The 17,180-nt window shown below is 42.2% G+C and overlaps 1 protein-coding gene across 9 annotated transcripts in view; it reads right to left on the reverse strand.

Annotated features, from left to right (window-relative positions):
- Window positions 1-1,279: 1,279 nt before the first annotated feature.
- Window positions 1,280-17,180, reverse strand: part of ANKRD6 (ankyrin repeat domain 6) — a 94,495-nt gene continuing 78,594 nt past the window's right edge. For 8 of the 9 annotated variants that reach the window (XM_087718756.1, XM_087718754.1, XM_087718749.1 and 5 more), the window contains 9 exons: window positions 16,193-16,291; window positions 14,888-14,965; window positions 13,503-13,607; window positions 12,525-12,659; window positions 10,798-10,974; window positions 7,928-8,080; window positions 5,789-5,899; window positions 3,227-3,545; window positions 1,280-2,079 (listed from right to left, as the gene is read on the reverse strand). In XM_087718756.1, the coding sequence (XP_087574882.1) occupies window positions 1,520-2,079; window positions 3,227-3,545; window positions 5,789-5,899; window positions 7,928-8,080; window positions 10,798-10,974; window positions 12,525-12,659; window positions 13,503-13,607; window positions 14,888-14,965; window positions 16,193-16,291 (1,737 nt within the window). In that variant the 3' untranslated portion in view covers window positions 1,280-1,519. The remainder of the gene's footprint in view (window positions 2,080-3,226; window positions 3,546-5,788; window positions 5,900-7,927; window positions 8,081-10,797; window positions 10,975-12,524; window positions 12,660-13,502; window positions 13,608-14,887; window positions 14,966-16,192; window positions 16,292-17,180) is intronic. The other variant, XM_087718755.1, reaches the window with a different exon arrangement.

Genomic DNA, 17,180 nt, shown 5'->3' on the forward strand with positions numbered 1-17,180 from the left:
ACAGTATGGCAAGATTCTTTTACCTTCCCATCAAAGGTGGTTCCTATTTTTCTACTTGCATTTTTACATGCTTTCGAACTGCTAGGTTGGCAGAAGCTGGGACAAGTAATGGGAGCTCACTCCGTTATGCGGTGCTAGAGTTTCGAACCGCCGACCTGATCGACAATCTCAGCATCTTAGCCACTAAGCCACCACGTCCCTCACAGCATGAGAAGAGTGCAAAGCCTATTTTCATTCCCTTGCTCCACCTTCCAGGTGGTTTCAGCAAGTCTCCCTAGTCAACGCTGCAACTGAACAGTCTGGTCATCATGATCCCCTCCAGAAACTAGCAAATTCCCACACATAAAGTTGTTAGGGCTGAGAGTACTTGCTATTCACAAAGTCCTGTACAATATAGAAGAAAATAGTAGTCTTTCTGATGTTGGCCACTGTTTGCAGTTTTCAAAAATTCAACTGAAATTATGGTTAAGATATTGGGTAAGAAGTGAGGAGACCTAGGTTCTAGTCCACCATCAGCCATGGAAGCTCAGTGAATGGTTTTAAACCAATTGCTCTCAATCCAATCTTCTTTACAGGGTTATGTCTTGTACTACTCTTGTACTGTTTCCATTGAACACATGCCCAGTGTTCAGATAAGCAGTGCCCCCCCCCCCAGTGTTTAGATCAGTGGTAGTCAACCTGGTCCCTACCGCCCACTAGTGGGCATTCTAGCTTTCATGGTGGGCGGTAGGGGTTTGCTGTAACTCTGCTTTATAAATTTTATAAAGTAAAATTACTTCCCTACTTTATAAAATTTATAAAGTAAAATTACTTCCTCCATTACTGTGGAACCGGTGGGCGGTTAGAAAATTTTACTACTAACAGAGATACAAAAGTGGGCGGTAGATATAAAAAGGTTGACTACCCTTGGTTTAGATATTAATTCACACTAAATACAAATAACATAATACTATAAAATGCTCGAACTTAAAAAAAATGTTTAATATGTAATAAAACAGTTTATTATAAAATAATAAAACTTTAAAGAATTCACAAATGGCAAAGGGACTGAAAAACAAGAATAGACATTCAATCACTCCTTCCCAGCAGTGCATCTGAGGGGCACTGGTAGCAGGGATGGGTTTCTCGCCCCATTCCAACCGGCGGCGTCCTCGTGCACACGCGCGGCGCACGCATGCGTACTAGCGTCTGTGCGATGCTCCAGCTGCTCCTTCGGGTTCGCTGACCAACCGGTTTGCAGGGACCGCCGCGAACTGGTTGAAACCCACCCCTGACTGGTAGGTAACAAACACATTCTACCCAGAATTAGTATCACAACTAGCACTATTTAGAGCTAAAACAACATTTTGTCCCTCAACAAAGTGTTGGCTTAGGAAAACTGGTTTCCTCGAATAATTTCATGGATACTTCCTCATCTTTAAAGGCATAAGTTCAATATGAGTGAAATAGTTCTTAAGTGTCCCCTGCCCTAATTTTTTTTTCAGTTGAGTTTGCGTCCTTTTTTTGAGCTATGCAAGGGCTAGTTTTCCTTCTGCGCTTTAGTCCTTAGCTTCTGCAGTTCCTCTTCTAAACTTTTAATGTGTTCTTTAAGGGCCGTTTTATCTTCCTGAGCTTTCTGGTCAGCTTGGCATCGAGCTTCTTCTATCTTTCTCTCGTACCACTTCTCCATCTGACTTGACACAGCCTCAAAGAAGTACTGGGTAATTTCCAAAGCTTGAGATGTGCCCGCCAGCGGAGGACTGCCCTCTTTTCCTTCAGAGGCAGAAGGTGGGGGCTGCCCAGATGGAGCTTCCCCGGGTTGGTGGGTCCTGTGCTTCGGCTGACCGCTTTTACTTGGTTTCTTGGTTTGAGTCCCTTTGTCGATCAAGCAGCCGCTCTGTGATTCTGCCTTGGTACATTCAGGGGAGGCCTGCAAAACAGTTTGTACTTTCGCATGCCTCAGTCTGGAAACTGAGTGCTCCACAGCTGGCAGTTCTTGCTGCAATCTGTTGAAACTTGCTTTATCCTTTGGCCTAACCACTTGGGGAGATGCTGCAGAAGGAGGAAGGACAGCGCCACCCACTAACTGTTGCTCTGTTCCTGTAAATGGAAAGATAACAAATAATTACAAGGGCTTGGTGTTGAGGAAGCTTCAGAAAAGTCCAGGCCAAGCAGGAGAATGGGAATCATAGCCCCAATGTAGGATGGCAATGGATAAGATGGAACTTCCTTAACACAGTTTTGGCCCAAGGTTATTCTAAGTCCCTATGTCTTATTAAAGGTAATTGGAATAATGTTTGAAATCTCTTCCTAGAAGAATGAAGTATTTTGAGAAATATTAAAAAGGCAGAAAATTATATTTCCCTAAAGGAGAAACATGCTCTCGGAAAGCAGCTCCCACCTTTCTTAATAGCCCCAAAAGGACTGGACCAGCCTATCTACAAGACAAAATAACTTCATTTCCAGGGTGATGGGATTAAGATATGGCCCTTCAGGATATAATAGGACCATTTAGCAGAAGACACAGATCTCACTGCATTGCACAATCTCCTAAGGGACATTGCATCACTCAGCAAAACTTCAACCAAACCTGGGAGCTCAGACAAACATGACCCCATAGGAATCTGACAACAGCCAATAGAATACACAGGAACAGGAAGTTCGAGTTCAAAGCCCAAGAAAAGGTATAACTCCCCCCCCCCCAAAAAAAACCTCAACTCCATGTGTTCAGCTGCGCCAGAGAACAATGTGCTTGGTGGTTCTGCTTCATCATTAAACCATCTTTCTAATCAGCCCCCATGTTTCCAGTGTCTGCCTCCCAGCTTGGAACTGAACCAAATGGTTATTTCTTCCAACATGACAAATGAGATCTTAGGAGACTGGTGACATGTTTAATTGCTTGCTTGCTTGAATATTTATGCATGCAATTTATAGCCTGCTTGACACCCAATGACATTGAGCAGCTTATAATTTTTTAAAGAAATTAACACCTGCAGCATTAGAATTGCAGAATAATGGCCAAGGCATGAAATTATTGTGAACTCCTGCTCTTAACAGTAGCACAGTTTGTCTTTTATGGTGGTGAAGAAGGCTTTAATCATACAGGGTGAAAAGAAGCAAGCTGCCTAGTATCAAAAAAAATAAAAATAAATAGAGACTGAAATTTAGATTGACACCACAGATTTCAGTGCAGCAGCTTAGCATAGATATCCAACTGAACATTGCTGAAATAGGAAAACAAAAATACCTGATGTGCTGTCTTGCTGAATCACAAAATACTGTTTTCCAAAGCTCTGCTCTGTGACTGGCATTCTACTCCGTTCTGTTCCTTCTGAGATGCTCACAATGCCAGAATGATGTTGGGACCCATTTGATTGTGGTGGCGATTGGCTGGTTTTACACTCATTTGTAGTGTGAAGGTTTTCTGTATCCAAAGTCTCAGAGAGAGACACAGATGTGGACAGAGTGGATTTTGGCCTCGAAGATCGAGAATCTCCAGAGAGCTTCATTTCTAGATTCTGAATTTTTAGCAGGCACCAAGCTTTCAATTCACCCACCAGAGAAAGCTGTAAAAAGAATCCACACATCTTATCAGGGTGCATCAAATGATACCTCTCAATTCTCAGGCACCCTTATGTTTGTGTACTAATGTATACAATTTTGAATCAAAAATATTTGCTGAAATATTCAACAAAATCAACCATTTCAACCTATAACAATTTAGTTACATCGACTACAAAAGAGTCCACAGAATTCTGCAATCAGTTATGTGGTAAGGAGAAGTCCTCAAAATTCTGGGTTGGGGAAGGAGAGCAGACCCCTCAACCTGCTGCCAAAATGGTGTCTGCTCCCAGGAAGGAGGCATGTAGCCTTTAGGGAGGTAAAGGGGCATATAAGTTTGCTGTCCTTTCCCAGGGGCTCTCCAGAGCTTTCAGGAGAGTTACAGAAGATGAGGGAATGGGACAAGTTGCCACAGCCAACTCACAACACAACCAACTCACGATGGGCAACTTGGCACAGGACAACTTGCTATGGCCAACTCACTGCGAGACAACTCATAACAATTATATTTAATTATTTAAAATAAAACTTATTTTAATTTTTGCCATTCACATTTCATTCTGTCCCTCCTTTTGCATCCTTTCTTTAATAATTCTATTCCATCATTTCTTTGATATTAGTGCAGTGTTTCTCAACCTTGACGACTTTAAGTCCTATGGACTTCAACTCTCAGAATCCCCCAGCCAGCACAGCTGGCTGGGGAATTCTGGGAGTTGAAGTCCATAGGACTTAAAGTCACCAAGGTTGAGAAACACTGTATTAGTGTAACTCTTGTGCTGCAGTGAGTTGGCCATGGCAAGCTGGCCATGTTGAGTTGGCCGTGGTGAATTGTCATAGGGAGGAAGATGGGGGACCTTTTGGGTGGAAAAGCAGGCCAAAGACTTGCAGGGGTCCTAAGAGGCAAGAAGCAGAGCATAGGATGGCTTGGGGTGGGGGACTTTTGAGAGGCCTGAGATCCTCCACTAAGCCTCCTAGGACTTCTCCCATCCCAAAGCATTCCATGCTCTGCTTACAACGGCATTGGGAAGAGCAGGGCTAGGGTCATTAAGCAAGGTGATCTTGTGGGAAACTCGCTTAATGACTATGACGACTTGTGATCATAATAGGCAGGTTTCATTACTTTTTTTAAGTCAAGGACTACCTTTAGAAGACAAGTGTACTCCATCCCTAAGAATCAAGAAGATAATGCATTTTAATAAAATGCCTGATGATAACTATAAATTTTCAACAGCAAGGAGGCAAGACATACTGACAAAAATTATCAAAAATTATGTTGCAATACGTTGATATCAGCAATCTAATTTAACTCTGAATACTTGGAATAAAAACTTTTCCTTTTAAAAATTTGGAATTCCTTTCATTATTTCACATAGGCACTATTAATAAATCACTCGTCATTTCACGTAATTGATGTCACAAATAATTTGCAAAATGGACCCTGCTTCTGGAGCACAAATCTATTGCTGCTACTTGGAGGCTCACAAAATTGTTTCGAAACCCTTGAACGTTTTCCCAGGAAATAATCTTCCGTGTATTACATACCGTATTTTTCGGTGTATAAGATGCACCATGATTTTGAAGAGGTAAGTAAGAAAAGAAAGTTTTTGTCCTCCTCGGCCCCCAGGAGCACTCTGCAGGCTGGGCTGGAGAAAGGCAAAAAACGCCCCCGTTTTTGCAAAAAAACGGGCCATTTTTTGCAAAAACGTTTTTGGGGGCTGGGGGAAGCGGTTTTGGCTTCCCCCAGGCCTACTGAAGCCTGCAAAGTGCTGCTGGGGGCTGGGGGAAAGGCAAAAATGCCTCTGTTTTTGTGAAAAATCACCCATTTTTTGCCCATTTTTTGCAGAAACGCAGGCATTTTTGCCTTCCCCTAGCCCTGCTGAAGCCTGCAGAGTGCTTCTGGTGGAAGGCAAAAAAACCTCAATTTTTGCGAAAAATGGCCTGTTTTTCGCAAAAATGGGATGCGGGGCGGGGCTTCAGGAGGCCAAAAATGGCTGTATTCAGTGTATAAGACACACCAACATTTCCATGCTCTTTGGGGGGGGGGGGTGAAAGGTGCATCATACTCCGAAAAATATGGTATGTTGATACCTAGAAGATTTCTAAGCAGCCATATCAAGCCTCTCAGTGGCTGTACCTAAGTGTGCTTCCTATCACAAAAGGCAGCTTCTATCATTATTTTTGAAGTTCCTTATCCCTAAAGCTGCACAACCTTACTGTGTGTTCATTTCAACAAATGCAAGTAACCTACCTGGCGTTTCTCCCCTTCATTTCTTTCCAACTCTGTGTGCTGAAGACGCTGAAGACACTCCACCCTTTCTGCTGACAGTCTCTCTGCCATTAATTTGTCTAAAACACGGAGCTGGGATGGGACCAAAAGGTTCATTCAGAAATGGTATCACTGCAATCATGTACTACCGCTTATACGTCAAGCAATTAGATCAATAAATCTGAAAAGGGCACTTTCAATAAAGTGATGTGAGTAAAAGGAGTTATTTCAGTAAGAAAATATTTCCAATTTATTTTAGCTACCGATGTGCCGACAATGTTAATAAAAAGAAGAATGCATTTGTTTTCTTTCAATAATTTCAATTCAATAATTGAGGATATCTATTATCTGTCTACTACAGATAGTATGCCTTACATAGGGACATGCATTCTTATATATATCTAGGTTTACACATCATGCTAAGCCAGAATATAATTTCTTTTTTAGCCCATATGTGTGAATCCAGCTAGCTTGGTTTATTCAATAAACTTTGTTTAAAACGTAGCTTATCATAGGTATGAACTGGACCGCTTTACAAGTCTTATACTGGTAGTCTTCATTTAACAACGACAATTGGGATTGACAACTCGGTCACTAAGATTTCTCGCTAAGTGAAGCACTCACTAAGGGAAAAAATGTGATCATAACTATGTTTTCCTTTCTTCGTCCCTCCCTTATCCAGTCTTTGGAATGTTCACCTGGGCACCAGCTCAAAACTGATAAGACAATCTGACCAATTTCACACCTTCGCTTTTGCCTGGCCCTTTGGATTGCAGTGGCCTTCCAGAACTAGAAAAATTTGGTTTCTTCAGAAGGACTTTGGGAGCATAATGTATGTGTACTTGTGTACTTACATGCATTATAAAGGAAGGGATTTCAAGAGAACGAGCCAACACACAATGGAGAATATATATTGAAAGTGATGCACTGGGGTGGCAGCTGCGAGTGCACTTTACAAAGAGCCTGATGCATTCCTCATTGAGTGCCTGCTTATTCCAGAGGTCTTTAAACTTGGCAACTTTAAGACCTGTGGACTTCAACTCCCAGAATGGCTGGCTGGAGAATTCTGGGAATTGAAGTCCAGAAGTCTTAAAGTTCCAGGTTTGGGGACCTCTGGCTTAATCTCTTGCAATCTCCTCCTCTACAATCTCTCCACTCTAAAAGGGAAAGGGGGGAAACCCCCAACAGATCAGCATAACACCGATTATGTGATCAAGGGATACTGCAAAGGATACAAGGGTGGGTATTGGTTTCTGAAGCTCTGTACTGTTGTAACTTCCAATGGTTGTTATATGATGCACTTGGTAAGCAATGGCTACCTGTATTGGTTTGGCTTTCATGTCCAATATCAGTTGGGTAGTATTGGGCTTCAGGGTTTGGTGGCTATGGCTTTAACATCAGGAAATCGGTTGCCTAGACTAGGATCAGCAACCTCTGAAGCCCGTGCTGTGTAATAATGACAGCTTTAAGACAGGGATGTCAAACTGGTGGCCCAGCGGCCGGCTGCGTCATGCGCAGGCCCCACCCACCCCAAGTTCGTAAAGGGGAAAACATCGTGAAATATCACATGACGGCAACGTAACACAGCACATTTGACACCTGTGCTTTAAGATGTAAGATAGGAAGATAAAACATTGGCTGGTCTACAGCTCGTGCTTCCTAAGCGAAGACAGCAGAAAATAATGTCCACATTGTACCTAAAACAGCTTTGCTATCATATCATATAATGTGTTTCACACGGTGATAATAGGCAATCAACCAGTGAATTCTGCTGCATCTATTTTCCTCATAAACCACACTTTTTGAGACACATTGCATCCAAAGGTGATATTCAGCAGGTTCTGACAGTTCTGGAGAACCGGTAGCGGAAATTAGTTCGGAGAACCAGTAAATACCACCTCTGACTGGCCCCATCCCTATCTATTCTCTGCCTCCCGAGTCTCAGCTGATTGGGGGAAAATGGGGATTTTGCCGTATCCTTCTCCTCGAGTAGGTGGGAATGGAGATTTTACATTATCCTTCCCCTGCCACACCCACCAAGCTATACCCCACCCACCAAGCCACGCCCACAGAACCGGTATTGAATCCCACCACTGATTGCATCCCTTAATTCTTCCTTACCTGATGTTGTGTTTTATTTTCCATCTGTCCTAATTTGCTGTTCATCTTATCTTGCACTGCTACTAACTCAGCTTTTATTTCTTCCATAGCAGCTACCAGCTGGTTCTCTACTTTATGTATTAGTGGCTCACAACGACATCCATTTATAGGTGCCTACCGGAAATGACCACATACACATGTATATAAGCATCTTTCCCTGAACAAACATACTTTGCTAATATAGCAAAAACAACCATAGGATTGTCCGGATAGCACCGGATTAGAGCCTCCTGGAAGCCAATTAATGGGAAAAAGGAAACATACCTAATAGGTTTAAAAATAAATTTGCCCTATAATTCCCAGCCAACATGATTTCTAAATTTATATTTTACATTTATGGCATTAATAACACAAGAAATAAAAAAACAACATGGAACAGTGGTACGATTAAGTTTGTGAACCCTTTGGAACTGAGCCATTTCTTCATGTTTCTTCTGTTTTGGATGCTTCTTAGGATAATTTTTTGTTGGATAACCACTCCTAGAAGAAATTACATTTGTTTTGCATGTTCCTCATTTGTACGTTGTCTGCAATGGTTTTGTGTCTTTGTGAATATTGACAGCCCTTTTTGTGAGGTCCGTGACATGAGATGCAGAATCAATTACTGTATTTATTTATTTTTAATATAAAACGCTCCAAAGTATAAAACATACCTAGCTTTTGGGGAGGAAAACGAAGGGGGGAAAATCTGCCTCTGTCTCCCAGCAATTTTCCTCCTTGCAGCAAACAGCAAAGAAGATATACACTGTATGTGGTATTACATCTCAGAGTATATTTGTACAGATGCTGTTAAAATTGATATGGCTTTCTGAAAATATACATCATTCCCTGCTATTTAAAATAAGAGACAATAGCACTGGGCCTCTTCAGATCAAGCATTTATTTTAAAAAGCTTCTTTATTTTGTTAAGTTGTCTAAAACAATAATAAAGCAGTCTTTAAAAACTAAGTCTAATAATTTGAACGTTCTATAGGCATTTATAGTTATTGACTTACTTCCTTGCACCAAACAGCAAAGAGCCTGTTTCAATTTAGCCTGATTAGAAGACGAAAAAATCTGCCTCTGCCTCCCAGCAATTTTCCTCCTTGCAGCAAATATAAACTTTCACTTTCAATTTCAGTTTCAGCACCGGCCTCCCGATGATCAGCTGTTTCAAGCTGCAGGGATTGCCATATAGCCTATTGCCGCCTCCGCATTTTCTCCGGTTCAAGGAGGTAAATTGCTCAGAGACAGAGACCAAAAGTGGGGGCCAGTGGGTGGGTGGGGCTTATACACATTCAGTGTATAAGACGCACCCAAATTTACACCCTTTTTAAGGGGGGGAAGGGTGCATCTTATACTTCGAAAAATACCGTAATCAGTGGAAACAACTTTCCTCCAGAAGTTGTAAATGCTCCAACACTGCAAATTTTTAGGAGGAGATTGGACAACCATTTGTCTGAAATGGTGTAGGGTTTCATGCCTGAGCAGGGGGTTGGACTAGAAGACCTCCAAGATCCCTTCCAACTCTGTTATTCTGTAGTCAACATGCATTAGTTTTTGTAGGGGAAGAACCCTCAGACTCATATTTGATGGTCAGCTCATTGATTGGAACACCTGACTGAATTATTCCCTTAAGTATATGTGTTATTGTGGGGGGATTCATATAACTATTTATAGCAAAGCTACTGAAACATGACACTGAAATACTTTTATGGCATCATCTTTATGAATCTATTTATTTATTAAAAGGACTCAGGTGAACATCAGATGACATCGTAGGCCACAGTTCTGCAAGATTATGAATAGTTCTACAGAGTTCACATCTTTCTCTCACCTCTGGTATTGTTTTGAAGATGCAAAAGGACAGCTAACCATTTAAATAATTCCTTTGATATAAAAGTGTAAAAATGAATTCGTTTTAGAAATACATGATATATATGACACAATATCTATGTACTTCATTGTGATCTATCCCTGATGTTGCTCAACGCTGGCATCTTCTAGACCTAGGAGGTGAAATCCATGCATTTGTAAGTACTGGCCTATGCCGAGGTGGCGCAGTGGGTAGAGTGCAGTACTGCAGGCTACTTCAGCTGACTGCAGTTCTGCAGTTCGGCGGTTCAAATCTCACCGGCTCAAGGTTGACTCAGCCTTCCATCCTTCCAAGGTGGGTAAAATGAGGACCCAGACTGTGGGGGCAATATGCTGACTCTGTAAACCGCTTAGAGAGGGCTGAAAGCCCTATGAAGCGGTATGTAAGTCTAACTACTATTGCTATTGCCTTATTTATAGGGGGCCAACAAAACTGTTCTTTTACCTTCAAAAAACAAGAATCTTAAAAAAAAAGACCTAGAACCAAAAAGTATTAAAGGAATTCTTACTGGGATTACACAGACCTACGTATGTTGCTTACTTACTTAATCATTCAAAAGTTCTGCCTCCAATCAAAATTAAAAAGTAGATTCCAAAATAAGTATCCTCAGTTTCTAATTCTTACGGAAGCATTGTGGGGCTTCAAGGTTGACTCAGCCTTCCATCCTTCTGATGTCATAAAATGAGGACCCAGATTGTTGGAGGCAATATGCTGACTCTGTAAACCGCTTAGAGAGGGCTGTAAAGCCCTGTGAAGCAGTATATAAGTCTAAGTGCTATTGCTATTGTGCTTGCACAATAATTCTGAAATAATTCAGAAAGCTAAATAATTCAATCATGAAGGCACATTCATATTCCCCTGATCAAGCCATCTTCTTAAAGCACAAATTTAATGACTCCTATGAGTTAGAGAACTTCCTTGAAAATCTCGTACTCCTTCACTATCCCAAAGCAATACTCTGCTTCTAGATTTATACCTGCATGATTTTTCCATTCTTTCCACGGTACAGAGTATATAATTGATAAGCCCTGAATTCATGGGGTGGTGGTGGAGATGAACAGCGATGCTTGCTTCTGCGTTTTGTCGGGTTTGGCTGTGGACCAGGAGGTATCTGCTGATCCACTGGGGGCAAAGGATCAGAAAGTGCCAATACCTAATTTTTAAGGAAAGGAAGAAACAGCATTTTTATCAGAAAACAAAGAATTGGTCTCTTTAAAAAAAAAACTTTTTACTTTGTTAGCTAAATTTTGAGACATTCCTTGCTCATCATGATCTCAGTTAGACTCCCAGAAGGAGTCTAACAAAACAGAAAATATATATTTGGTCTGAATCTGGAATTCAGCAGAAACTAAACCCAGAATGTTTTGGTGATCCTGGATTCCAGATGAAGTTATTTTTAAGACAATATATCCTACCACCATCTGATTCCTGAGTTTCTTATGGTTCCTTTCCTTCAATTTCCATTACCAATGTTTCAGCGTGAAATCTCCCATCAACCCACCTGATCCCTTCATCTTCACCAGTATCTTCCCTTCCTTCTTCCTCTCCAGCTTCTCTGTCACTATCACTAATGTTCTTGGCTTTTTCCCATTCCTGCTGTCACAAACACACCTGCCAAGCTATTTCTGCCTAGAATAACCATATTTCATTTTCAGCATGAAACAAAACAGCTCTGCTTTGTTCTTTGAATGGAACAAAATTTCCAAATTATATGTGACTTAATTTGGAGCTGGATCACCTCAAATACCAACTATATTTGCACAACCCTAATTAACAGCCTGCATCCAAATTTATGTATCCTGTGTTTCCAATGAAGCTAAAAGTAACACATAGAATATTATTTATTATTCTTCCTAATATTGTCCATAATAGGTGCAATATTTCCATGATATTGATTTATCGTAATGAAGAGGCAAGGCTGATGTATATCAAGTTCTCCTTCCTTCCTTCCTTCCTTCCTTCCTTCCTTCCTTCCTTCCTTCCTTCCTTCCTTCCCTCCCTCAGCTGCTGAAAAGGTCTCCATTACATTGAGCTATTTTAATTAAATTAATGTATTAAATTTGAACTAAGAACAAAAGCTTTATTTCTATTTGCAATATATTTTCATTGATTGGAAAAATTGGCTTGAAATAATTGTTAGCTGACAAACGTGTGCCAATGCAGCCTACTAAATACTCTTCACATCTTATAGATCTTTTTACATTGATTTGGACTATTATGTATCTTTTTTTAGAAATATAAAACTATGGCTGAATATAGTAGGATTGGATGCTTTTGGCAAAGACTAACAAAAGCATAGGAAAGACGCATACTGTTGATAGAAGGCGAAAAACACACTGCCTACACAGAGGTGGGTTCTGGATCCTGGTGCAAACGGTATGGTGCAACGGGGCCCAGCGTCCACCACATGAATGCACGCAGAGCCTGCATGTGTACTTACCGCCTGCGATGCTCCGTGATACTCCAGCTGCTTGGCAGAGCATCACGCAGGCGCCGTATGCTCCTTGCACATGCGCGGAAGCCCCGAAGAGCTCAAATACCGGTAAGAAGCGCGGGCGGGCCCTCTAGTGCACCATACCGGAACGGTACCCGGTGCTCCCGGCAGGCACCGTTATGCCCCTACCGGGGCGTACCGGTTGTAACCCACCACTGTGCCTACATCAAAGAACCACTGTCTCTCTGTTGCAGTCCATTCCCCAATACCTTTTCTCCTGGTTTCTTCTTTTTACTCTTCTTCTCTCTTTGATCTGACAAAGGCAATTGGCTTTCATTTTTCAAGTCACCTCTTCCTTGAGCAGGATCACTGCTGTGGGTGTCTTCAGCAGCAGAAGCACTATCCTGTTCCAAATATAAGCACATCTGGGCATGAAAAAAATGGATTTCCATCTTTCCTTTCAAATTTTATGGCCTGATACTGGTATTGCACAAATTCCAAGCAGAGGGCCAGCAATGAAAAGCAGCACTCAAGCTTATAATCCTAAGTACTAGTGCCAGTGCAGCTCCTCCGCGAGCTGCACTGGCTACCTATTAGTCTCCGAATCCGCTTCAAGGTGCTGGTCGCTACCTATAAAGCCCTATATGGCATCGGACCTGGGTACCTGAGAGACCGCCTCCTGCCGATTACCTCTCTCAGACCAATTAGATCGCACAGGTTAGGTCTCCTCCGGATTCCATCTGCCAGCCAATGTCGGCTGGCGACTCCCCGGGGGAGAGCCTTCTCTGTTGCAGCTCCGGCCCTCTGGAACGAGCTCCCTGTTGAGATCCGGACCCTTACTACCCTCCCGGCCTTCTGCAAAGCCACCAAGTCCTGGCTGTTCCAGCAGGCTCGGGGGGGGGGAGGGGGCTGAGAAGCATTTATCTCCACGGAAATTGTGAATGTTGGTTTTGTTTTTAATATGTTCTCTTAGTCTCGTTTTCCCCCTTTCCCTTGTCTTTTGTGAGCCGCCCGGAGTCCTCTGGGAGTGGGCAGCATACAATCAATCAATCAATCAATCAATCAATAAATAAATAAATAAATAAATAAATAAATAAATAAATAAATAAATAAATACTAATAGTTGGGTCCAGGTTCTTGTGACACAACAGGCATGCCCATGGCAAATTCATATAGTTTCAACAAATGGAGTCTTTCGGTTCTCGTACTGCTTTCTTTCCCTCCTAAATACACAGAAATGTCTATACCTTGCTTTGCACCACTTCGTCGCGTGGCACAGACTGAGCTCGTCTTTCCTCTTTAAGTCTCTCCCTTTTCTTCCTCAGGCTCCTTCCACGATTAAAGCGTGAGATCTAGATTCAGCAAAGTTTTCATGAATGACAGAACTAGATCCAAAGTTAGTTAAACTTTAAAAAGGCTCACTAAACCTAAACTGACTTAATATGGTTGCAGCCAAGTTAGATCCTACTGAATTTTAATACTTCACCTAATCAATTAAACATCTATCAAGTTTGAATCCAACCCATTATTGCTTAATTACAGGCAGTCCTCAAGACTTTCCATCATGGCTGTAACTCATGACAGTTGTAGATGAGGTCACTCACATAATTGACCCGATTTTACTACCTTTTTTCTTTTGCACTGGTCGTTAAGTTAATTGCCACAGTCATTAAAGCAAATGCAGTGATTGTTAAGCGAACCAATTACCGTATTTTCACGCATATATCCCGCCCACGCAAATAACCCGCCCACGCAAATAACCTGCAGGTTTGCAAGATTTATGTAAAAAAGTTTTTATACACCCCGCCTTCTTATATAACCCGCAGCGGCGGTCTGGCCAGCTAGTGAGGAACGACGACCATCTGCTGGAGGTGAAGCGAAGGGAGCCCGCTCTGACCCGAGCTGCGTCCCTCCCCCTCCTCTAGCTCTGCCATTGCTGCAAACTGCACAGCGGCCCCCGTTTTCTCGCCGCTCCCGCCCGCCCCAGGAAAAGGAGGAGGAGGAGAAGCGGCGCGAAGGGAGCGTTGCTTCGAGATGATCTCAAGTGGAACTCGAGGCGCGCCGGCCGTGCGCAGCCCTTTTACACGGCCGGTGCAGTTCCAGGAAAAACAACACTGCACCGTGGAGAAGAAACCATTTTGCGCCCCCCCCCCACCGATGAGAAAAAGGACCCTGGTGATGAGCGGAATGAGCTCGCCCACACAAGGGAGGAGGAGGGGAAGTTCCATTCATGAAGACGGGTTTCTAAGCGCGCACAACAGTTGGACAACGTTTTATATTGATGTGAAAATATTCGTGTAAAATATTTTCCGTATACCCCGCCCACTTTTGTACCCCGCGGGGGGCATGCGGGGTAGGTAAAAACGCACATTGCCCGCGGGTTATATGAGTGAAAATACGGTAACTTACCATGGGCGCAGTTTTGTTGAAAATCAGAAGTCAATACTGAAATATATCTGAATACTTCTGAAAGTCAGAAGTAAATACTGGGTTTCGGCATTTTAAAACAGGGTCAGGTGACAGTGGGACCCTGCAAACAGCTGTAACCGCAGCTCAGCTGCCAAGTGCTACCATGTGAGTACTCCCGTTAACTTAAATTAAGTTTCCAATTCAGCTATGGTGCATGATGTACCTGAGGAGCTTTAGTAAGTAGAAGAGCAGCTTCAGGATTGTTGTGTTCCTGTGCAACTTCTAGTGGGGTCTGGCCAGCCTGTAATAGAAGAAATTGGTTTATGCTCCTCCAAAACCATTAAGCAATTCAAAAGACTGGACATTTTTAAACAAGTGAAAGTAAGCAGTGTTTTTGATCTGAGCTTCTTAAAGTTAAAGTGGTAGATTGACACCAGTTTTTTAAAAATTCTCAAGTTAGTCTAGTCTTGGGAAAGGCTGGGGATTTTCCATTACCCTCTTCTGACTCTGCTTAGCTTATCAAGATTAGCCAAAGTCAACCAGGAGCTGCCAGCTATGATGATTATATTTATAACACTTCTCCTGTCAGCCTCTGCTTCGCTGCTGCTTTTCGGCTGCCATTGATATGGGGAGGGGGGGCATGGTATTTGGGAGGGGAATCATTATGTACTGGAGGATTGTTATTAGGAGCTGTCCTGACGATCTATCTGGGCATTTGGAAGAAGGTAGTTTCCCGCCAAGGCCAACTGTCCAGCATTCCACCCTGATGATGCTTTTTGAAGTCATCTCCCACCTGACGGTTGGGTGAATGATTATTGGACTATGAAATGGGGTGCCAAAGGGGGGGGGGGATTGAATTATACATGATATCTATTTCTTTCACGCCAATTTACTCAGACTCAGCTTTGCTTTGCTACTCATCATTTGTAATTAGTAAAAGTACACTTAATTCTAAGAATGGAGTTGAGTGGTTTCTTTCTTGATTATTAAACGAAGGAGCACCTGACATCTCCTAATTTATGAGCCTGCAGTACAGGTAGTCCTCCACTTAAAACAACAATTGAGCCCAAAATTTCTGTTGCTAGGCGAGACATTTGTTAAATGAGTTTTGCCCCATTTTACAACTTTTCTTGCCACAGTTGTTAAGTGAATCACTGCAGTTGTTAAGTGAATCTGGCTTCCCTATTGACTTTGCTTGTCAGAAGGTTGCAAAAGATGATAACATGACCACTGGACACTGCATCTGTCATAAGTATGAGTCAGTTCCCAAGCATCCAAATTTTGATCACATGACCATGGGGATGCTGTAATGGTTGTAAGTGTGAAAACCAGTCACAAGTCACTTTTTCCCCCAGTGATGTTGTAACTTCAAACGGTCATTAAAGTCAATGTTTTAAGTCAAGGACTACCTGTACACCCATATGACCTTATTATTAGGTGCCCATGACCTTCCTGTTGCCCATAGCAACATTTTAATTGGTATTTAACATAAAATAGAGCAGTAACACAAAAATACTTCCGCACTTACATTGTTAACTACTGTCCCATCAGCTCCAGCTTCCAAAAGCAATTTTGCCACTTTCTTATGATTCAATGCAGCAGCGACATGAAGTGCGGTATCTCCAACCTAAAAGTTACAAAATCAGAACGTCCTGTTCAGCATGACCTTGATTTTCACATTCAGCCCTGGACAACCCTGTCTGTCTGTCTGTCTGTCTGTCTGTCTGTCTGTCTGTCTGTCCATCTGTCCGTCTGTCCCTCCCTCCCTAATCCCCCTCTCTTTCATCCATCCATCCATCTATCATCATCTATCTATATACTTATATTATCTATCATGTCCGTCCGTCTGTCCATCCATCCATCTACGAGGTATAACAGCAGATTCTTCTCTATGCAAGCTTTTAGGCCAAACACATTTTAACAACCAGTAGTTGACTTCAAAAAGTGGACACTGCACTCAAAACCTATTGGAAAACCTTTCAAACATTGGGTTTGCTCAATATCACCTTGGACTCCAGTCAGGGTTTTTGCTACGTTCGCCAAACAGTTGCCACAGCCATTCAGGTTGATTTCAAAAAATGTATTGCTTGGCAATATCACATGAGCATTCATAAGAGCTGGATAAAGATTTGTTGCTTTCTTTCTCTGCTCATTCATTGCACCTGACAATGTTCCACCAGGGCATTTTTCATAGGAGCAGAAGGGAATGGAATGCACCGTGCAGTGCCCAATGACACAGATATCATCTGTTACAATAATCCTAAAGCCCCAGTGCAACCCTGTAATATACGAGAATATCAAGCCAATGGGATCTCACAGTCAGTGAAATTTTTTACATCCTGGCAGAGCTATTATTTTCATGCCTCAGCTTTTGATTTTATAACATTCTTACAAAAGAAAATATTGTGGCAAGAATGGTACATAACAGCCAGAATTGTACCAAATTACTTGGTACTTTGTAAGCAAAACTGCATGACTGGAAATAATCCAAATTATGGAGTTATTTTCTAATTATT

The sequence above is a fragment of the Thamnophis sirtalis genome, unplaced genomic scaffold (assembly GCF_051295495.1).
Source record: "Thamnophis sirtalis isolate CommonGarterSnake01/CBP01778 unplaced genomic scaffold, rThaSir2_p1.2 scaffold_6, whole genome shotgun sequence".
NCBI lineage: Eukaryota > Metazoa > Chordata > Lepidosauria > Squamata > Natricidae > Thamnophis > Thamnophis sirtalis.